General features: G+C 33.1%; 2 protein-coding genes and 1 long non-coding RNA gene across 5 annotated transcripts in view; 2 read left to right on the top strand and 1 right to left on the bottom strand.

The window, feature by feature from the left end:
* The window catches only part of LOC123882296 (TMV resistance protein N-like), a 53092-nt gene extending 31997 nt beyond the window's left edge, over positions 1-21095 (top strand). The window contains exons 6-8 of the mRNA XM_045931126.1: positions 18031-18290; positions 18645-18964; positions 20382-21095. Coding sequence (XP_045787082.1) covers positions 18031-18290; positions 18645-18964; positions 20382-20804 — 1003 coding nt within the window. The 3' untranslated portion in view covers positions 20805-21095. The remainder of the gene's footprint in view (positions 1-18030; positions 18291-18644; positions 18965-20381) is intronic.
* On the top strand, positions 752-10112 carry LOC123882300 (TMV resistance protein N-like). Of its 3 annotated transcripts, XM_045931138.1 has the most exons (6): positions 2476-2835; positions 3601-3837; positions 5784-6891; positions 7015-7284; positions 7379-8206; positions 8852-10112. In XM_045931138.1, exons 1-6 carry the CDS (start codon positions 2762-2764, stop codon positions 9485-9487), a joined length of 3153 nt encoding a protein of 1050 aa, XP_045787094.1. In that variant the 5' UTR covers positions 2476-2761; the 3' UTR covers positions 9488-10112. The 3 variants fall into 3 exon arrangements, with proteins under 3 accessions (XP_045787093.1, XP_045787094.1, XP_045787095.1); XM_045931137.1 differs by having other exon boundaries at positions 752-3837; XM_045931139.1 differs by lacking the exon at positions 2476-2835 and having other exon boundaries at positions 3707-3837; positions 5771-6891.
* A 169-nt stretch (positions 21096-21264) lies between the features above and the next one.
* Positions 21265-23277, bottom strand: LOC123882295. The gene is made up of 3 exons (XR_006799755.1): positions 22981-23277; positions 21726-21781; positions 21265-21622 (listed from the first exon to the last, which is right to left on the bottom strand). It is a non-coding gene; the product is annotated as an uncharacterized LOC123882295 (long non-coding RNA).
* Between the last annotated feature and the right edge of the window lie 575 nt (positions 23278-23852).

The raw sequence follows: 23852 nt of genomic DNA, 5'->3' as shown, positions 1-23852 counted from the left end.
GAGCTGTTTATTATAGTTTTGCCTTTTTTTTTTAATGCTTTTTCCACTTTTCTTGCTTCTTGGTCAAATAACTTCACTTTTCCAGGTATTTGCTTGCTTTTGGGCTTCAATTGCTATTAAAACTACCCTAAATTACTACTAAAAACATCATATAATTGACTGTCATCACATCGTTTACTCCGTCTATTTTGAGCCTGCAAAAACACATTATTTGAGTCTTCAACCTCCTTGCAACCAAGTGAATAACAAGGAACCAAAACAGCAAAACTATCATCACCAGAATCATCCTCATCATTATTATCATTGCTTTCAAAATCAGAATCAAAAGGTTTTAACCACTCAATAGGGGCAAAAGTTAATATGCATAAGGGGATGTTTATGCATGGTGCATAAGCCCAGAATTACTCGCGCGCCCCCCAGAAATTTCTCGCGTGCGCCCCCCAGCCCCCCAAAGGCTCGCTATCCCCACCCCCTTTCTGCTGATGCACACGTTTTGTTTTTATTTTTAGCCTACTAGGCCTGAAAGCCCAATTGCTACGCGCGCCCCCCCCCCCATTTTCTAGCCCCCCAATTTCTAGCGCACCCCCCCAGGTTTTTTTTTTTTTAGATTTCTAGGCTTTTTTTTTTGTCTCAGAATCGAATTTGAACGGCAATGAAGAACGTATGAATTAGACTCGAATTGGGTAGCTTGGTTTTTCTTTTTGTGATGAGGTTTTTTTTAGTGATAAAATATTTGTGTTTTTGCTGAATGGAGACAAAGTAGAGTGATTAATTTTTTTTTTTTTTTATAATTGTTGAGTGATTATTGGTTAGAGAATCTTGATATGTTAATTTGGTTCAGTAATAGTAATAATAATGAAGGAATATTATTTCAATAATACAATAAATTCAATATTAAAAACACAATATTGATTTCAATAAACACATAAAACCATTTTATAATACAAATGGTTTCACTTTTTAACTCTCTGAAACCATTTAACCAGCATAATGGTTTCCAGGATTTTTAAAACCATAAAAACACAATATTGATTTCAATAAACACATAAAACCATTTTATAATACAAATGGTTTCACTTTTTAACTCTCTGAAACCATTTAATCAGCATAATGGTTTCCAGGATTTTTAAAACCATAAAAACACAATATTGATTTCAATAAACACATAAAACCATTTTATAATACAAATAGTTTCACTTTTTAACTCTCTGAAACCATTTAACCAGCACAATGGTTTCCAGAATAATTGTAACGAAAATTCACTGTTCATCTTCTCTTACGTGAAACAGTGAAAACGTGATCACTGTTCATCCGCGATCACTGTTCATCTTCTTCACCTTCTCTCACGAACTCACACCTTCTCTCACGAACTCTGATTCCAATTCATCTCAGAAATTGCAAAACTCCGATTCCGATTCCGATTCATCTCAGAAATTGCAATTCGTTCTCGTTTTCGTTCGATTCAAGAGAATCGATTTGTAAGATTCCGATTGGAAAACGAAGATAGCGAGAGCGAAGAAGATTGAAGAGCTTGCAGCGGTTACAGCGATGATGGTTTGGCATGATTTTAGTTTAAAACTAACTACTAAAATAATTAACCATACATAATACTCTGAAATTTATCCCTAATCAATAAAATAAAATAAAATTCAATCAATCAAAATTAAAAGCGTGATAAAAAAATCTGAGGGGTGCGCTAGAAATCTAAAAAAAAAAAAAAAACCTGGGGGGTGCGCTAGAAATTGGGGGGCTAGAAATTGGGGGGCTAGAAAATGGGGGGGCGTAGCAATTGGGGGGCGCGCTAGAAATTGGGGGCTAGAAAATGGGGGCGCGCGTAGCAATATGGGGGGCGCGCATAGCAATTATGCATGGTGCATAAGCTTGGGCTTATGCACCTTAACCGGACCCCTCAATAGGCAGACAAGAAACATCAAACACCAACATCATACTTTTTATAAATTCTTGTCTCATCTATCTTTTCCTCTTTTTTCAGGGGGATATTTGCATATTTCCAAATTTCAAGGGGATATTTAACGAATTTTAAAATTTCAAGGAGTATTTGTCATTTTACTCATTAATCTACCCTGAAATTTTCATCGAATTTTCTATCTTTTTATTTATTTTTAATATAAAACATTTATTAAAAACAAAAATGTATTTTTGAAACATAAAAATTAAATAAAAATGAAGTAGTTAAAGTCAGCATCATCAAATCTTCATAAATTGGACATGTCAGCAAATATTTCTTTTTTTTTTTGGCTTTCACACCCGTTTAATCTCGTTTGCGGGTCGGTTTTGACATCAAGTGGTTCTAACCCCTCCCAATCGCAGTTGCGAGGATCGAAACGTTGTTCTCCTTACCAAATTCAGCGTCAATCACCACTTAACCAACTAACAATTGGTAACATGTAAAATTGGATGTATCTAGACTAAATTTTAAACCAAATTTATCAATTTTTGTTGACATGTTTTTGCTTATATTTTGGGACGAATGATTTTTTTTTTTTTTAAAAGGATCAAATCAAAAGAAAGCATAATTTCATATTAAAGTCATTTTTTCATTTTCTTTTACCTTTGCTTTACTCTCTCTCTCCGATGCACCAACAGTCACCTTCTCGCCGGACGTCCGTCATCACTCTCGCCGGACGTCCACCAACAGTCACCACCTCCATCACCGGACACCACCTCATCGTTATCCTTCAACACCGGCCACTGTCCTCGTCCCGGATCTTGTGTAACCGGTTTTCCGGTGAAAACGAGGATGACACAGAAAAAACAGCAGCGCAGAAAGAACGGAGAAGATGGAAGAGAGGCGGTTCTGCAACTCAGAGAAAGGTTCTGCTTTTTTTTTTTTTTGGATGAGAGATTGCAATGACAAAATTACCCCCCAAAGTTGTTGTATAACATTTCTGATTTTAATAATATTATAAAATAAATGGCATTTTCCTCACACCTCAGGTAGATGGATAACATCACCCACCCAACTATATGAGGTGGGTAGCCAAGTTGCAGTGTTTCCGCCAAGTTGCCATCAATTATAGGACCTGCCAAAGAAACTTCATGCTTGCTTCGTTAATTGATGGCAACTTGCGGAAACACTGCAACTTGGCTACCCAAACTATAGGACCTGCCAAAGAAACCTCATGCTTGCTTCGTTTCTTAACTACTTGCAGTTGCCTTGCCACCAATAGTCAATATAGGACCTCCCAAAGAAACTTCATGCTTGCTTCGTTAACCAAACCAAAACAATAATAATTGCAAACAGACACATATCCTCCTGTTAACATTTCTTCTATCTATACTTTTATAACATCCTCACAAGTACTGTTGTTCTGTTCATTATAAATTTCTATATATGGCAATTTATGAAGAACAGTCGGATCATTTCACCTATGATGTTTTCCTCAGTTTTAGAGGAGAAGACACACGGCACAATATTGTTGGATATCTTCTTGAAGCATTTAAGAAGAGGGGAATCAATGTTTTCTATGATGATAAAAAACTGGAATTAGGGGAAGACATTTCACCTGCACTTTTTAAAGCCATAGAAGTATCTAATATCTCAGTTATTGTTTTTTCTGAGAATTATGCATCTTCTAGGTGGTGCCTTGATGAACTCGCAAAGATCATGGAATGTACGAGAAGAAACAACAAACAAATTGCTTTTCCAATATTTTTCCATGTTGATCCATCGGATGTACGACATCAAAGAAAGAGCTATGGAGAAGCCATGGTTGCTCATGAGACGAGGTTTGGAAAAGAGTCAGAAAAAATAAAAGCATGGAGAGCAGCATTGTCTGAAGTGGCAGACTTGAAAGGTCACCACATCCACACCGGGTATGTAACTTATAATCTTTGTCTTGTCTCCAATGTAACTACAATTTATTGTCTTTAGAACTTTAGATGTTTTGCTCTCATTACTTCATAGAACACCATATGTCCATTAAGCTAGAATTGCTGATAAATTTTGAAGTAGTTTAATTTGACATCATCTCCGGTATATGAGAGTGGACGACACATAATTAAATGATACTACTAGTTCTCCATCAGCTCCAAATTACACAGATTAAAAAATGTAACTAAGGCTGTATAGAATAGAGAAATTATGAGTTAGTTTATAAAATTGTCCAAAATTAATAGCATGAGAAAGGTAACTTGAAGAATTGAAAGAATATAGAATACTAAATAGTTGTTGTATAATAGAAAAAATAGCATTAAATATTTCATTTGTATTGTAAAGTGACTTATAATTTAGTACAATTTTTTTCTCAAAGCTTTGAAACGGATTGCGTATGCCTTGAAATCTCAATGTTCCAAAATTCAGAATATACATTCCAACTCTGGTCTGGGTGTGGGGCAAATGCCTGCACGTTTTTTCTTGGTTTGGCTCTGAGGCCTGTGCATGGCGCGAGGCTTCATGCTCGGGGCACAAGCGCGTGTTGCAGCATATATGTATTGTTGTTTCTGACTTGAATTCTATTTCTTTTTAAAGCAGACATATATTTTTCTATAAATAGAGGTTGTTTTATGCATAGAAAAATAAGGAGAGTGAAAGGAAAATAAGGATTTGCCACCAACACAAAGACTAGGGTTTTAGAGAGAAACAAGAGGGGTTGTCTCTTGGTATAATTCTAGGGTTGGACAAAAGGTATTCACCTTGAGAAACACTATCAAATTGAGTCTCTTGGCCACGAGACGGGAAGAGATTCGGTAAAAAGGTAGAATTAGGATTGAAGGCTAATTCTTGTAATCGCCTTTGGAAGCTCTTTGGAAAGGTACTCTATTTGATTAGTTGAACGGAGAACTGCTCTCTCTCCCCCAGAGTAGGTCATCTTTGGACCGAACTGGGTAAACAAATATGGTGTCTTTTTCTCTTGTTCTCTTTCTCCTTCGCTTGGTTATTTTCGTTTAGATTATTATTATCTCTATTCCTCTTATTTTGGTTGCTTGATTTAATTTGCTCCACACATCAAGTATTTCATTGGTATGTGATTTTAATCGAATTAACAACAATTCTATGTGCTACTGTCTCTAAAATGAAATACTCAGATACCGGAGAGAATACATTACTTCTCATGAGACTCGATAAACTTACAAAATCATTTTTTTCAACTTAGCATCAAAATCGAATAAACCAGTTTAAAAATATGCAAGCCAAACTGAATTGAAACTTCGCAAAATATTAAGAAGTTATAAAATAAAATTATAAAAATAAGTGTTAAATAAGCTTTTCATCCCTTAAAATGTAGCGAATTTTGATTATAATCTCTAAAAATAAAAACTCTGTCGTCCTAAAATTTTCTATTTCTTTCCTAATAACTAATTTTTGTTCATGTTATTATCAAAGTTATAGCCCTTTCATCTTCAATATGTATTCATATTATGTCCATCATGTCAAACTTCTATATATTCATATAATGTTCAAAACTATGTCAAAATTATGTCTGTTAGGGAACAAAACTAAAACACAGAAGTTTGGAACGAAGAAAACATTTAATTTTATTTTTAGGGATTAAAACTAAAAAAATATATATATTTTTAGAGACGAAAAACTTGTTTAACTCTAAAAATAATAATTCAATTCATGCTTACATCTTTCTAATTAGAAGTAATGCTTATTCAATTTTCTTTTGTTGAAAAATAATGGCAGCGATTTTCTGATTTTCGATAATAAAATATATTATTAACCAATAATATATTAGTTAACGAATTTATGTTTCTAGAAAGAAATAAGTCATGTTATTAAAAAATATTGTTAACGAATTTACAGTATTGTATTACAGGTTCGAAATCAATCATGTTAAAGAGATTGCCGAAAAGGTCCATGCTAAAATACCTCCTAAATCTTTACTTGTTGGTGAGTATCCAGTTGGACTTGATCAACACATAGAAGATGCGAAGTCACTTCTAGACTTGAAGTCAAATGACGATATTGTATGCATGTTGGGGATATATGGACTTGGTGGAATTGGGAAAACAAGTCTCGCCAAAGCATTGTATAACAAGATTGCGCACCAATTTCAAGCTGCATGTTTTCTTGCCAATGTTAGAGAGAAATCAAACAAAATCAGTAGCTCAGAAGATTTACAGCAAACACTTTTATCAGAGATGTTTGAGCAGCCAGATTCCAAGTTGGGAAGTACAAGTAAAGGAATCTATGAAATAAAACTCAAGCTTGGAAAGAAAAAGGTTCTTTTGGTTCTTGATGATGTTGATGAGATGGAACAATTAGAAAACTTGGCGGGAGGAAGTGATTGGTTTGGTCCAGGTAGTAGGATCATTATAACTACAAGGGACAAAAGTCTGCTCATTGGTACTCATCAAATAGAAGTTAAAACTTACGAAATGATTGGACTTAATGATCAACTTTCTCTTCAGTTGTTTTGTCGACATGCCTTTGGTAAAAGCTATCCTAAAACAGAATATGAAGATATTTCATCTCGCGCGGTTCGTTGTGCGAAAGGTCTTCCTTTGGCTTTAAAAGTTATAGGCTCCAATTTGCGTACTAGAAAAAGTTTAAAAGCTTGGGAGGATGCATTGAAATATTATGAGAGGATTCCCCGTAAAGAGATTCAAGATGTCCTTAAAGTAAGCTATGATGTGTTGGAACCTTATGCACAAAGTGTTTTCCTAGATATAGCTTGCTTCTTCAAAGGGGAAAGCGTAGAATATGTTAAAGAAATACTTGAAGAATTCGGTGCGGCATCAAATATTGAAGAGCTTGTTAATAAATCTCTCTTGAATGTTGATAATGGATACTTGAGTATGCATGATGTAATACAAGATATGGGTAGAGAGATTGTTAGGCAAGAGGCACCAGATAATCCTGCAAAACGTAGTAGATTATGGTTTCATCAAGATGTCATTGATGTGTTATCCTCCAACGATTCTGTAAGAATCAAAGCGTTTGTACTTCAATTTATACATTATGATGATATGTTTTATATATATAAATATAAATGACAACGTATATGCAATTGACTTTATCTTCTTTTTTTTTTATTTGTATAAAAGGGGCATGATGCAATTCAAGGGATAATGTTTGATCCTCCTGCAGATCGTTACCCTTATTGGCATAATGCTTTTGAGAAGATGCACCAGCTTAGAATTCTCATTGTTCGATGTACAACTTTTTCATCAAAGCCTAAACATCTTCCAAATCATTTAAGGATACTTGACTGGGAGAAATACCCTTCAAAAACTCTGCCACCAAAATTTTATCCGAAGAATATCATCATCTTAAATTTGCGTGGTAGTCAACTTACCATAAAAAAACCATTTGAGGTAAAATTAAAACTTGTTTTTATTTATTCTTTTCATTTCATTTTTTACATATAACATTAACTTGTTTGATTGAATTTTTTTTTTCTTTTGACAGCAATTTTCCTGTTTGACTGTCATGAATTTCTCAGATAATAAATCTATCAAAACGATGCCCGATGTGTCCAAAGTTGAAAATTTGAGAGAATTGCGACTTGATCGTTGTGTGAACTTAACTACGGTTCATGAATCCATTGGATTTCTCAAACATCTTGTCCACTTAAGCGCTGTGGGATGCTATAAACTTAAAAACTTTCCGCAAAGAATGTTTTTACCATCTCTAGAAGTCATTGAACTTTATTGGTGTGAAAAACTTGAACACTTCCCAGATATAGTGAACGAAATGAATAAACCATTGAAGATTCATATGATTGGTACCTCTATTAAGAAGCTGCCAAATTCTGTTGCTAATCTTATTGGACTTGTTTCGATAGATATGCAACATAGCAAGAAACTTGAATATCTACCAAGTAGCTTATTCAGGTTACCTAATGTTGTTGCTTTTGACTTTAGAGGATGTTCTAAACTTGGTGAATCTTTCAGAAGATTTCTACCTTATAGCACTTCAGAAGCCAGTGAACATTTAACTTCAAAAACAGTGAGTTTTTCATGTAATGATTTGTCAGATGAAGATATTCATCTAATTCTCATATGTTTTCCAAAATTAGAAGAATTGATTGTATCAGATAGTTCCGATTTGGTCTCTCTCCCAGCTTGGTGCAATAAGCTTCAAAAAATTCCCCAATGCACCAACTTGAGAATTCTAAATGTCGATGATTGTATGAGTCTTGCACACATTTCAGAGTTGCCACGTACTATTCAAAAAATAGATGCAAGAGGGTGCTACAACTTTTCTTCGGAGACATCAAACATGCTATGGGATCAGGTACATAACCATTTCATAGCTTGTCCTAAATTATTTGATGCCTTTATCTTATGAATATATGCCTTTTTAGTCTTTCAAATTTTATTTAGGCTTAATTGCACTTTCTTCTCTATTTTCAAAAAAAATAAGTTTTGATTTCTCAATTTAATTATTTTTAGAATATTGATCTTTCATTGATGTGACATATTAATCTATGGCATAGAAGCATTTATTAGACATATTTTTGTTGACACGAAGGTTTAGTGTGACCTAATCATAAAAAAAATGACCTAGACGTGAGAAGACCAAAATTCAAAAGTAAAAAGAAAAAAAATTAAATAGAGGACAAATACCGATTTTTAAAACGAGAATCCAAAACTTCATTTATTTATTAAACTCATTTTCAATAGTTATTTTGCTAAAATGTCATTGCTGTAGTAAAAATTAGATAAAAATGACTAATTGACATAGTAAAGGAGGTGTAATTGTAGTATAGCATGACCGTTGAGATGATTTTCCGTCTACAAAGGCATTTGATGCTCGTTGGCCCCAAAAAACAAGTTTCTTTATGTAGTATTGAGTATTGGCATGCAAATAAAAAGGGTAACATTGGAAAATGTAACTAATACATAATGTCATGTACTATTGGTTTTTGCAACTTGACAGGTGAAAAAAGAGAGGCATGGATTAGAAATTGTGATGCCTAAAACCAATGTTCCAAAATGGTTTGATTATAGATGCAAAGAAGAGTTTCCGTGTTTATGGGTCCGTGGGAAGTTTCCAATTAATGTTGTTTTATCATTGGTGTTCCAAGGGGTTGAAAGCTCATATGTTGAACTTCATTTGGTTATCAACGGTCAATATGTCCCTTGCAAAGACCATTACAGGTTCCATATTAGACCGGATCATGTTTTAGTTTGTGATCTACGACTCTTATACAATGACGAGGAGTGGTTAAGCATTGATGCATTACTTCTTAAGCATGAATGGAATCAAGTGCAAATTTCATATGCAATCTCATTCCCGCAAGAAGAGCCAGTAGTAAGTGAATGGGGAGTTTTTGTGCACAAACAAGGAAGTGATAACTTGGAAGATCATGTTCAATTCATGTGTCCTGACCCAACAAGGTACTCAAACATATATAGTGGATTAACAAGGGGGTGGATAGTTTTACATTCATTTCAAGAACATGAAAACAATACTTTAGAAGATATTATAGACAAACTTTTAGATAAAGTGATACCATCTGTATATAAAGTGGTATCATCTCTAGATAGAATGAAGAAATTGCTATTTCATTGAAGTTGTTTTTTATAAGAGTTGTGTCTGATTCACAACTTGTTACTTGGCCTTTAAAGCAATAATGTCACATTATTTCATTGACTCTTCATATCCAATATTGTCTACATCTTCTTTCTCAAATGCATTTTAAAGTCACTCACATTGTTTAAGAGGGGAATTGTTGCGCAGATAAAATATCCAACATTGGTTTGTCTTCTATAATAGCTTCACTTGATGGAATAGTTTGCCTAACTCTATTTAGAATAATTAATTGCAATCGCAATATGTTAGGTTTACCTCTATAAATGTGGCATTGTTGATTTGGTTGTTTATGTTTGAATTCATGTCCTGTCATTACACTCTTTTTTCCTTCACCAAGATTTTAATCCACTAAAACTAATTTGCTGAAGTTTTTAATAAAACAGAGATTCTCGCACCTTAGATTTTGGTCTACACTCCCTAAAATTCCTCTGTATCTCTCTTAAGAATGTTTTAGAAATTGATTTATCAATAGGAAGGTTTATGTGACTGGATGGAACATGTCAGTAGTTTGCAGATTCTTTCTCAAAGCAATGCTCCATACATCATATCAATAGTTCTATTAGTTTACTGGTAATTAAAACTACATCTAAACCATTACTAGTAATTTCTTTTATAGTGTTGGTCATTGAGTGTGTATTTAACGTGGAAACACTGTATTTGAAGGGAGTGTACACTGTACATTAGTAGTGCGACGCACGATGTGTTGACAATGATAAGAGCACACCATACGCATGTATCAGATTCTTGTTGAAAGAATTGAAAACACGACTGATAGTGAATAGATACATTGTCGATGATAAGAGCACACATACGCACATATCATATTCTTGTTGAAAGAATTGAAAACACGGCCGATGGTGAATAGATACATTTTGTCGATTATAAGAGCACACCATACGCACTTATCAGATTCTTGTTGAAAGAATTGAAAACACGGCCGATGGTGAATAGATACATTGTCAGCACATCGACAATGCTTATTCATCATCAAATATATAAAAAATTCGCAACTTTTATAAAATAAAATAAAAATATATAAAAATTGGCAAGTCCATTGACATTATCTTAATTATTTGGCCCTCGTTAATCACTAATTTTATATCCGGCGGGGGGGGGGGGGGGGGGGGGGGGGGGGGGTTATATGATTTAATCTCTATTTTTGGCCTACAGTCAATTTTCTTAGTTGGCTTCATTGCATTTATTTATAGCCTTCAATTTCATGCTTTAATTTCTCCGTCTTCTCATTTACTTGTTTATATTTTTTTAAAGAAATTCATATTTTAAAATGCATAATGATGATATATACTTCACTTCATGCAATAAAGTATGCAATCATGAGTTTAGCTCAGTTGACAGATATATTGTATAATATATGCATGAGTTGGAGTTCAAACTCCGGACACTTATTCACCTTTAAAGTTAAATTTCTAACTATTAGATTAGTTGACAAGAGCCACACTTGCTTAGGCACAAGTGTTTGGGCACAATACATAGACACACACAAACCAAAAAAATAAATGGTCACATCAAATTATATTATTTTAATGATTTTCTATTTTTATATTTATGTTTTTTGGGTGTGTCTTACAAATTTTCCAACGAATATTATATTATTCAACGATGGTAAAAATCTTCGTAATTATAACATGAAAAAGAAAAGAAAAAAAAAATATATATTGTTAAAGTTCAGAGAGAAACACAAAGTGACGGCTAGGGTTTCAATAATATTATAATAGCATTACTTAACAAAATAAGGATTACAAAATAATTTATAATGATTCCTAATGGACTACTAAACTACTAATATATAAAGCCCAATACTTAAAGCCCTAATAATATTATTATCTAACACTTCCCCTCAAACTCACGATGCATTATCAGATAATCATCGAGAGTTTGTCAAACAAAAAACGAAAATCAAACTACTCTAACTAAATATTTTATTTCTAATACTACCCCTCAAGCTAAAGCGTACTAAGCTTTGAGCTTGTTACAAATCAACCCGAAAATAAACTAAATTAACTAATAGCTTCAAATTCAACTTCTTCAGATTTCAGACTTCGAATTGTGAGTATTCCCTCACCGGATTCAATGTGAGTATTCCCTCACCGGATTCAATGTGAGTATTCCCTCACCGGATTCAATGTGAGTATTCCCTCACCGGATTCAATGTGAGTATTCCCTCACCGGATTCAAATTTCAAATTATGAGTATTCCCTCACCGGATTCAATGTGAGTATTCCCTCACCGGATTCAATGTGAGTATTCCGTCACCGGATTCAGATTGTGAGTATTCCCTCACCGGATTCAGATTGTGAGCTTTCGATCACCAGACAGATTGCGAGCTTTCGCTCACCAGACAGATTGTGAGCTTTCGCTCACCAGACAAACAGATTGCGAGCTTTCGCTCACCAGACAAACAGATTGCGAGCTTTCGCTCACCGGACAGACAGATTGTGAGTACTATCTTAACTTACCAGACAGAACCAAACAAAACCAACCATAACAAAACAAAACCAATTCAGTCAGAACCAAATCAAATCAAACGGAACTGAACCACAAAAACAAAAGATCCAAAATCAATCCAGAAAAACAGAACCAAGACATGGACAAAAGACCAAAATAAAATCAACTCAACCACCACACAGTATTATATCAGCATCACCCTTGTTTCTAAATCAAACAAATCAGGTTGAACCAAACAGATCAACAAAACTAACTAAATACCAAAGTACACGCATAGATAAAAACGACTAGAATTCCAAGCACTAAATCCAGAACAAAGCAAAGCATTCCGGCCACTAATAAGTCACAGCGGCGCTACTTGATGAAAACAAACAAAACAAAATCCAACTAGAAAGAAACAATTATCACGGCGATAACAGTAACACAACAACAATACTCTAACCTTCACTTTTTTTCTTCTTTCAATACAACCGAGCATCAAACGAACACAATAAACATATCCCCAAACTTTTAGGGATTTGATAGCGGAAGCGACAAATAATTCAAGGCGGATCGTACCATGCTCTCGATACCATGTTAAAATTTGAGAGGCCTATACTCAACCACAAAAGCTAGCTTGAGAGTTGAGGTTTGCACTACACTTATAAAGGCTATCTTTGCCATATCTCTAGCCAATGTGGGACTTCTAACACACCCCCTCACGTCCAGAACTGAACAAGCTGGAACGTGGGATCAACAACAACGGGTGGCCCAAATATGGGAGGTCTCCACAACAAACAACAAGCGGATCTAGGATAGGCTCTGATACCATGTTAGAATCAAAGATACAAAGCAGAGAAGATAAAAGTGGCTACTAGGGTTTCATAATATTACAATGAGATTGCTTAATTGCATAGTCTTACAATAAGAATATATACTAGGAAAATAGGTAAATTGAAAAGTCTAAATTACCCTTACTACTAACTAATAATAACTACTCTATATTATCTAACATCTCCCCGCAAACTCACAATGTCTTTACACGACATAAAGCATTGAGAGTTTGTCATACAAAATTAAAACCCAAAATAGAAGAAATAAAACCAAAACAACTAAAATTGTAATCAGCAGAAAGCAGCAACTAACAACCAAAAGCGAGAACCATCCGAGAGAGAAGTAGCAGCCAAAGAGAGAAACCATCATCCAAACAGAAGGAGAAATCATCATAGATAAGCATCCAAATAGAAGAGAAGTCAATAGAGAGAAGCATCCAAAATGAGTAACCATTGTAGAGAAGCATCAGCCAAACCGAAGAAGAGAACCATCAAAAGGAAGAACTAATTCAAACCAAATGTATCCAAATCCAAACTAAACCAAATCAAATTGTTCCAATCCAATCAAACAAAAACAACATAAAGAAGAACCAAACCAAACAGAAAGATCATCCAATAGAGAGAGAACCAACCAAATAGAAGAACAAACAGAGAGGAGCAATCCAACAAAAGAGAAATCATCAGAGAGAAGCAATCAAACAGGGAGAAGCAATCAGACAGAAGAATTGACAGAGAGAAGTGAAATGCAATCAATTAGCAGAAACAATAGAGGGAGAAATGCAATCAATCAGAAGAATCAATATAGAGAGACAATCAAAGATAAGAACCAAATAGAGAGAACCAAATAAACAGAAGAAGCCAATGAGGGAGAATACCAATCAAACAAAGAAGAATCAAAAAAAGGGAGAAGCAATCAATCAACAAAGAGACCAATAGAAAGACAATCAATCAAAAGAAATCAAACTGTGAGTACATTGACTCACCAAACAACCAAATTGTGAGTACTTGGTTCACCAAATGTGAGCACTCACACCAAACGATCAAATTGTGAGTAATAACTCACCAAACAAACCAATCCAATATTCCAAACAAAACTCAAATGGAACCAAACCAAACCAAATAAAATCAAATTGAACCGAACAAAATCAAGCCAAACCACTATAAAGCGGAACCAAACCAAATCAAACAAAGGCAAATGAAACTAAACCAAACAAAACCATACTAACGAGACATATGAACAAAACAACCGTGTTTCAATCAGAATTTCCGATCATATAAATTGCCAAATAAATGAAAGGAAGGAACGAACCAATGAGGCAACAAAAGCAAATCAAAAGATTATCATACCAATTGCAATATTGAAATCGGATAAATAAGTGAGGCCCCGTTCCAAACAAAATTTTCCCAAATTGAAAATAGTGCTCCAAACTTGCAAAATCAGAGGACCACGTAGCTCCCAAAATCAAATCAAAGCATGTTACCTTCTTCATGGTTCAATTGCAAAGCTAGATCCCACCAATATATACTAAATCCAAATCGTACCTTACACCGCCAATTCCAAATTTGATATCAGTGACGATGCTCCTAAATCTCCAATAAGCCATAAAAAGTTAATTCCTTGCAAACGAAAAATTATCTCCACTGCGCCGAACCAAATTCATTTGATTCACTTAAATCCCTCCACCAAAGAAGCATCGAAAATCGAACCAGAAGCAAGTCACCGAAGAACCAAAAGAAACAACAATATTTCCTCCCCAGCAAAAACAAAAGCAACGTGTTGCACTCATAAATTCAATAGAAACCAATTTTGACCAACCTAGAAATTAACCAAAAAATCAATCACACCAAGAAAACTCAAAACGCAGCAACACAACTCAATAGAACAAACACATTCCCAAACTATTGGGAACTCGGCAGCGAATAACAATACACAATCTAAGGAGGATCGAAACAAGCTCTCGATACCATGTTAAAGTTCAGAGAGAAACACAAGGTGACGGCTAGGGTTTCAATAATATTATAATAGCATTACTTAACAAAATAAGGATTACAAAATAATTTATAATGATTCCTAATGAACTACTAAACTACTAATATATAAAGCCTAATACTTAAAGCCCTAATATATATATATATAATGGTGAGTAGTGTAACACACAACATATTATTTTGTGTCGAATTAGTTTGCAAATCTGAAAGAAGCATTTTCCTTTATAAAAACAGACAACATAAGTTAAGTAAAAAAAAAATTTGTCTTAGATGGAGTGGTAATCCAATAAAAGTAAACTCACATGTAATTGTAAGATCTCGGGTTCGAACTCGGGTCACGAGGTTCAGTCTAACAATTTTGGCATTTTTGCCAATTAAGGTAGGACTTATGGAACATACATATTTCTCAAATATCTTATCATTAGATCAAATATAGTGGCTTTATTATATATTGTCTTTGAATGCCCGTCAGATTTGATTATTTTTAAACTAACAAAAGAGCACCATAAAAATAATTAAATAAAAAAAATTATATCACTGATTGTGTAGTTCTGCTTGCTTTTATTTTTTGCAAAATTGTTAAAATAATAATAATAATTTGCCAAATAATCAAGTAATTAAAATTTCATAATTTAAAATGAATAAGTGAACGTTCAGGATTCGAACCTCAATCCATATATATATATATATATATATATATATATATATATATATATATATAAGGAATCGTCAATTTCAATCTAAAACAATTAATTATAGCATGATATTGACGTCGTCATGACATAAAATTATATAGACTTTATAGATTATTTTGGTCCAAAGGAAAAGAAGTTTCTTTCAAGACTTGACCATGTACAAGTCAGTCTCATCTTCCATTATTATATATTATTGTTATAATACAAATACAAATATAAATACATATGCAAATGTTAAATCATATACTATTTGACTTAGCTTATGCTCCTTGCTCAACACAAAATTAAAGGAAAATGACACATTAAAAAAATAAATTAATATATCTTTTCTCCATGAGATGAGCATATAGACTTTTTAGTGAATCCTCAAATTTTGGAATTATTTAGCATGTTATATTCCTACGGTTGCTTTTTCCACCAATCCACTATCATGGCCAAGAGTATGAACTAAAAATAACTTCACAATATTCTCTCAATAGCCTCAATCTAAAATGAAATTGAAAGTTCTATATATTTGAAGAGAGAAATAACATAGGAGTTTCACTAAATTTATTTTTGTAACTATTTTTCTCGTAAATTGACTCATTCATTATTTTATTTTATTTTTGAGAAAATAGGGAGGATTTTGATCAATATATAAGAGTGATTTGGTAATTAAGAGTATGAGTGTATGAAATTCGGTTTATCGGTGAAGTTTATCCAAACCTGCAAGTAACGGATCAAATTTAACCCTAATTCGAAAAGAAAATGGGACAACAAAAAACTATCAAAAACTTAACACAATTGAAGGAGGAACTTGGTTAAAAATACGGGTTACCTTACCCGTCTCATCGTTAGTTTTTGAAAACTTGAGTTATTTTTTTAAGTATCAATCATCTCACACTCCTTCTCTACTAGGATTACACATTTGACAATATGTTGTTTTATTGTGTTTATTGGGCATGAATTAATCTAATATATGTTTAAATGTATTTTTAGTCATCCATATTTTTTAGAAATAAAATTTTAATTCTCTATTTTAAAAAACGGTTTCTTTGTCCTCAATTTAACTTTTTTTAAAATTGTTATCCTCATCTCATTTTTTATGGTGTTGTATATTCATTTATGATGCGACAACGCTTATCAGATATTTTTTGCTAACATGAATATTCAATGCAGTCTAATAAGCCGAATATGTCACATCATAAAAATGATAATAAAAAAATAAAATAAAAAAGCTTGAAATTCATTCCAAAAATAATTAGTATAAATAGGCCACATCATAAAAAATATCCAAAAATGAGATAAGAGACAAAAATTTATAAAACATTATTATTGATATCGAAAAATCCATATATATCTTGATAAAGATTACCTATTTGTTAATTTAATTAGTTTAAATTATCTATGCGAGTTTAGCTCAGCTACTAGAAACGTTATATTTTATATGTATGGATGATCAAGGTTATATTAACTTGAATTAGAATCGGCATGCATGAGGTTTGTTGATTAGTCACAGACTCCTAAACTGAGTTAATTGTATTTGTATATTTGTAGTGGACTATTTCAAACAAAAATAACAAGTTTCCGAAGAAGAAAAAAATAATTCAATTTTACCTTTTGTTTTATTCTTTGTTTGTGGCTTTCTTTCGTAGAAAAGAATCTTCTTGTTTTTTTTGGGCTGAAAAAGAATCTACATCTTTGTTACATTTTTACATGGAATATGGTATTATACATGCAAGTGGACGGATGCTGGGAGAGACTCGGGAGATCATGCTATGTTTGTATGATTAAGGATTAAAGCAGTCATACTTAACGGCGATTAATTTCCGTCAGAGAATAAGTGGAAAATATAATGTGAAGTTTTGCCTTTCAACATAGTTTTTTTTCATATGCAAATATCAGAAATCGAACTCACCACTTGTTTAAGTGGTCCAGGTCTTTTTTTTTTTTGGGTTTTCATCACTAGTATTCAGTCCATTGGACCACCTAATTAATTAGGTTAGGATGTCAGTCCTTGCACTAAGTGGCTTCAACCCCCTCCTCTCAATAATAGTTGCAGGGAATCGAACCGTATTCGTTCCTATAAGTTCAGCGTCGATCACCACTTGAATTATTCAATTTATAAAAAAAAAATTATTAGTGATATGGATTGAATTTGATTATGGTAGAAACCAACTGTATGACTGTTCTGTTCCATACACATATATCATATATGCATGAAATAGTCAAAGTCATGCCCACTCTAGTAGACTTTCCTTTGGTGTTTCTATAGAAGCTAATTAATTAACATATAGATAGATTCAAAAAAAATTATTTTGTCATTGTCATTTCACCTTCCATGATTAATATTCAACGTTTGTCCTTTGGTGGGCTATGGGGACCCAAAAAAGTCTAAAATAATTATATATTTCCATTAGGTCAGAAACTTGTAAGTTTTTGAACTCTTTTTTCTAAGGTACATATACATCTCATAATGGAAATCTTTGACTTAATTCCAATGGCTAATTTTCAACTTAATTGATCATAAATAATAATCACTCACAATCTTTTTTGTTATAAATGCATATACATGGAAAAGAGGAAATTTATTTGCATGTTATAAAGGAAACTTCAAGGTTTGTGATACACTCAACATTGACAAAATGGATATTGTGACCAAATTAGATAACTTTGATGACAAGAAAGAAGATGAAGTTGTGCTTCCTGGATTTAGATTTCATCCAACAGATGAAGAGCTTGTTGGATTTTATCTACGGCGAAAAGTGGATAAGAAGTCTCTTCGAATCGAACTCATCAAACAAATTGATATCTACAAATATGATCCATGGGATTTACCAAGTAAGATTTGTTTTTCCTCTACTAAAACTTAGATATAAACACTATTTCATCTATTGTAGAGAAATTTGTATATGAATTTGCGTAAAACCTATTATAATTGGATCGACTCAAATCCTCTCCAATAGTGCAACAAATAATTTTTCGGGTAAAATACGCTTGTATGCTATATTGCTTAAAAAAAATTGTTGCACTACTATACAATGGTAGAGGATTCGAATCCATCATATATAATTTGATAAGTTAAGATTAGTAGTTTACCAAATATTAACTATTATATGGTTTATGATCTGAATTACTTTTTTTATGTTCTTTAATTAATTTATATATTTGGTTGTGATGTAAATTAATATGAAGCTAGTAGTATGGGAGAGAAAGAATGTTATTTCTTTTGTCTAAGAGGAAGAAAATACAGAAACAGCATAAGGCCTAATAGAGTAACAGGATCTGGATTTTGGAAAGCCACTGGAATTGATAAACCTATATACTCATCAAGTGTTAAAGAATCATCATCACATGATGAATGTATTGGACTTAAGAAATCATTGGTTTACTATCGAGGAAGTGCTGGAAAAGGTACCAAAACTGATTGGATGATGCATGAATTTCGTCTTCCACCTAAAGGAAAAACTAGCAATAATCAGCTGCATAATCTTAGCAATGATGTTCAAGAAGCTGTAAGTGATTAATTTTGCTTGCATGTTTATCCTTAATTAATTTTTATTTTTTTTGCATTTTACTACTATATTAAAGGTCTGTTTGATGCGCATGATAGGATATGTGAAGGGCTTATTATAATAATGAATTGATAATATTGAATTTTGATTATGTGATAATATTTTGCTTAAATATGTCGGCATATTTCTTACAAAAATTATTACTACAAATCTAGCTAGTCCACAAAAATATGTAATTTTTATAGACTTTGTCTATCTATATGTTAATTTTTATTCCATTTATAAATTTATCTATGTGGCTAATTTTTATTGAATATTGAGTAAATTATTTACAAGGACAATCTAAGAAGAAGCTTTTATTAAAATGTGAAAGCAAATTGTTCCAATAAAAATGTGAAAGAAAAAGCATATTTTTTTTCAATGAATAATAAAAAGCAAACCCATCTAGAACCTCATGTAAAGACAAATCTAGAGAAAATATTCAAAAAATGACGACAACAATGCTGAGATTTGGGTTATTACAAACTCGTTCATATTCAAGATGACCATGTGATGAGCATACTTTTATACTGTGTACGTATTATTCTACAAACTCGAAGCACACTTATTAGACCTCATAAAATAATAATTTTTATTTTATATATATATATATATATATATATATATATATATATATATATATATATATATATATGACATAAGTCTGATTGTAAGAGATTGTGTATCCTTAAGCAAGTGATTATGGGTTTGACATCTGATATTTGTCGTATGAAGAAAATTTAGTTGGAGAGAGAACTCACTGTCTGAATTATAAATTTTCGACGCCGTGGTAGAAGATGGTAACCACATAATAAGATGTACAAAAACCAATTTTTACTTGAACTTATTCACATTGGCTAGATTTATGGAGACTAACGTGGTCCGACGTTTGAAATTCAACTTATTCAACTATCTCTAATCCTTATTTAATCAATCGTTAGTTGGTTCAGTGGTAATTGACGCTGAGCCTGGTAGGGAGGACCATGGTTCGATCCCAGAACTGACCTCCAAACCGGTGGTGAAAAGCAAAAAAAAATGTCACTTTTTAGATACATTGAAAGATTGATGTATATATTTGATACATCAATCATTCAATATATTTAAACGTGATTTTTTTTATATATTAAGGATCACATACAGGTTTATGTTTTGAGGTACGAGAAAAAAAAATATTTTGAGGCCTTTGTGTTCACAATCTGTGTCAATGAATAAAATTGCATTTGTTAAATCTTCTCTTTGGCATGTACATTCTATGCAACAAAGTCAACTCTGTTTGACCTTGAGGGTACTTTATAATTATTTACACAACCTTATTTGCAAGCAACTTCTAAAAGTGTATATTTGTTTCTAACTAAACTTTATGGAATTTACATTGCAGGAAGTGTGGACACTGTGCAGAATATTCAAAAGAATCCCATCATACAAAAAATACACACCAAATTTGAAAAAAGACTCAGAAGAAACATTAGCATTCACAACTAACTCTTCAAGTTCCAAAACATGCAGCTTAGAATCTGATAACACCAAACCATACTTGAATTTCACAAACTCACCACTTGTTGATGAAACCAAAACATTTATTAATGGACATGTTGACCAAAGGATTAACCCCTCATTTATAAGTCATCAGTTAGGAAATGTAGCTCATCAGGCTCCAACAACATTGTCTCAGTCAAGTTTTTGGAATGATCAGAATGTTGTTGATGAAGCATTTGCAAATGAGAATTGGGATGATCTTAGATCTGTTGTTCAGTTTACCTTTGATCCATCAAAGGTTTATGATTGTAAAGACTTTAATTAGATTTAATTTAAGACTACTCTATCATACTACTTCAAACTTAGTACTCCCCTCTGGTCTCGTATATAAGCAATAATTCAGTTTTTACGTTCATTGAATGCTTAAGTTATGAGACCAGAGGGAGTACTACTACTATCATATAACAGTTTCCAACCTACTCTTCTGTTGTGTACAAATGAAGTTTGGTGGAGCCAAAAAATAAGTTTGACAAACCTTGCATATAATGTCATGTATCCCTAGCTATTATTTTTTAATTTGATTAATCTATACAGTGATGCATTTTTGTTCTTTTTATGTCTATTTGAAAAATAATGAAATAATAGTATTTTTTTTTAATTAATATATACACAAAATGATTAGCTATAACAAATTTGAGGGTGAACAATCATGTCAGGGCAATTTGAGCAAACATGTCATGCCAGATAGATAAATGATATGCAGAATGAGAGGCTTTTGATGCCAATGAGTGCTTATTAGTTATTACAAAGGCATTCATTTCCTTCTCATTTTGTGGAGACTTGCGTAACAAGTAATCTGAACTATTTGATACACAGCCGTCATTTAACGTAAACTAGAGAGGGGATGTCACCCACACTAAATTGTAATCCATCAGCAAATTTTGATTAAATAGCAAGTTACCCGAAAAGAGAGCAAACAAGATGAAATTGTTTGATCTCGAATACATGAACTGTGGAGTGTGTCAGGCCGACGTGATCACATACCTAGTGAATCTCAGCAAGCAAAAGAAGAATTGAGGCATTCTCAACTTGCAGATTGTATTTGTAACACATGCAAAAGAGGCAGTCTGCCACAGAAGCTGCCTGAAAAAGAAAATCATCATACAAAAATTAAAAAAATTCTGTTCTCTATTTAGCCTAGTTAAAAATGATTGATTTCACTCTCACTCCCCCTTTTTTTACTTACAAGGCTAAGAAGCTATGATCTCGCACGAATACTCTAATACATGAAAGTCCAGCAATCTGGGCATTTACAATACACAAATGACAGATGTATTTAAAGGGGATGGTATTAATTCAGCAGCAATAGTCATTCATGAGTATAGAAATATCGCATCAGAGTAGAACCCAATTAATTGACAACAACACTAATATCTTACACCACTTACTATCAATAACAAAACTACTAGAATTTTTATGAAGTACTCCTAGTTACCTATGAAACAAACAAGCTTATGACCCCTAGTTAACTACGAAACAAACAATAACATATGCACTATACTTTCAAGAATATCATGATTTTCTGTATAGTACTAATCTTAAGTGTATACAGAGAGGGGAAGCAACCTCTCAGAATTGCTTTGCTGTGAGCAATGTATGAGCATGGCAAAGGCTTGCTTCTGTCTTTATCTCCATATATACACCAGTAACAGGTGATGCCAAAACACCAAGTTCATCACACAGTTCTGGTCCAGCTTTCAACATCCACTAAACCAGTAACAGGTGATGCCAAAAATGCATGAATGTCACAAGAAATTGTACTGACAGCAACCATAAAGCATTTGGATGGTAGCCGGAAAGTGTACGGGCAGTGGCAGGAAACTGTACGGACCGCACACTGCCCAGTCAAAATATTTTTAAATTCTGACAGCAAAAGTACCCGGTCAGATTTGCTCAAGAGTTGTTTGCGGAAGTAGAGTCCCCTAGATCAGGAGCTCTGATGCCATGTGAAAAATAGGGAGAAGAAATTTTCTGAATGTGCTTGAGTGAGTAAAGCGCTCCGCAACCATGATACTATACTCCCTAAGACTTAAATGCTCCTATTTTCAATGGGGAAACATACATGAAACTAACTATTTCCAACATGTTTATCGTGTTTAAAGTATGTTTTCTGCTACCTCCGTCCCAAATTATAAGTCGTTTTGACCATTTCACACACTTTAAGAAATGTAATTAATTTTGTATGGAAAAGAGAAATTACGAGTCATTTTACAAAATTATCCTTCACTAATAATAGTATGGGAAAGAAATTAAAGAATTGAAAAAAGAGAGTGTAATAGCTTCTAGGGTTATAATAAGAAAAGTAACATTAATGTTTTGCTGATATTGTAAAGCGACTAATAATTTGAGACGGAAGGCGTAACTAGTAAAATTTAAAACATTAATTATTTGACTGTTTACATGTGTTGATTTATGTCTAGTTGGCTCAGTATAAGAACAACCTTGTTCCTTCCAAGGACTCCACCACTTGCTCAAAGAAAGGATGAAAAGACCAATGGAGATTAACATTGCAGTAATCAAATGACTTATTGTAAAAGAAGCACCGCAAAAGATCGCAACATGTAATGTTTTATGCAGTTCTTCTAGCTTCCAAAGTCTTCTCGTATTCTTCAACAGATTTGAAAAGCTCTGAGAAATTGCCTTTCCCAAAGCCCCCACATCCTCCCTTTTGGTACTCCTTCCCTTCCTCGTCCTTGAACATGCATCCAACTCGCTGAATTATCTCTATAAATATGGTTGGCCTGCACATTTTACACGAGAAGCCAATCAACACCAACAATATTAAACAAAAGTCATCATCCCCCAGTTTACAAGGCAAGAGGACTAAACACACAGCACACTGTCAAACTTTACTTATATTTGTGCCTTTTAGGTTGAGAGTTTTAGGTGAAGAGAAATTTTTTATTGTGCAATTTTTGGAGTAGATGTTCATTATGTTCATTTTGGTATTTCAGAGAGAAGAAAAATGGTAGTGAAGAACAAATCAAAAACATTGAAAGATTGTTGCTGATGAGGAAATGTTATGATATAGGCAGTATACAATGAAGTCTATGTAACTTTTAATCTAATGGTATCTTTTAACTTGCGCGGTGCATAGTAGAACGGTCCTCAAGAAAGCTTAGTGAATGTTTGGTTATGTGGTGAAAAAAAATTGATTTTGAATGAATTAATTCTACAAACTTGATTTTATTTAAGTGAGTTGAATATAAAGTGATTTATGTTTGAATTTATTTATATAAAAGTGAGTTGCACAATAAATTTCAGCGTTTAGACTCAAGCTACAAATCGTAGCTTGAAGTTAGAAGAATCGATT

The sequence above is a fragment of the Trifolium pratense genome, linkage group LG4 (genome assembly GCF_020283565.1).
Source record: "Trifolium pratense cultivar HEN17-A07 linkage group LG4, ARS_RC_1.1, whole genome shotgun sequence".
Taxonomy (NCBI): Eukaryota; Viridiplantae; Streptophyta; class Magnoliopsida; order Fabales; family Fabaceae; genus Trifolium; species Trifolium pratense.
The sequence above is the reverse complement of the archived record's forward strand: the minus strand, read 5'-3'. Positions and strand labels throughout refer to the sequence as shown.

Bases quoted from the DNA above. Each gene is read 5' to 3' on its own strand.
- LOC123882300 (XM_045931137.1), top strand. From the start codon at position 3,356: ATGGCAATTTATGAAGAACAGTCGGATCATTTCACCTATGATGTTTTC. The intron at 6,892-7,014 runs GTAAGAATCAAA...TTTGTATAAAAG, and splicing joins TGTTATCCTCCAACGATTCT to GGGCATGATGCAATTCAAGG. The intron at 7,285-7,378 runs GTAAAATTAAAA...TTCTTTTGACAG, and splicing joins CCATAAAAAAACCATTTGAG to CAATTTTCCTGTTTGACTGT.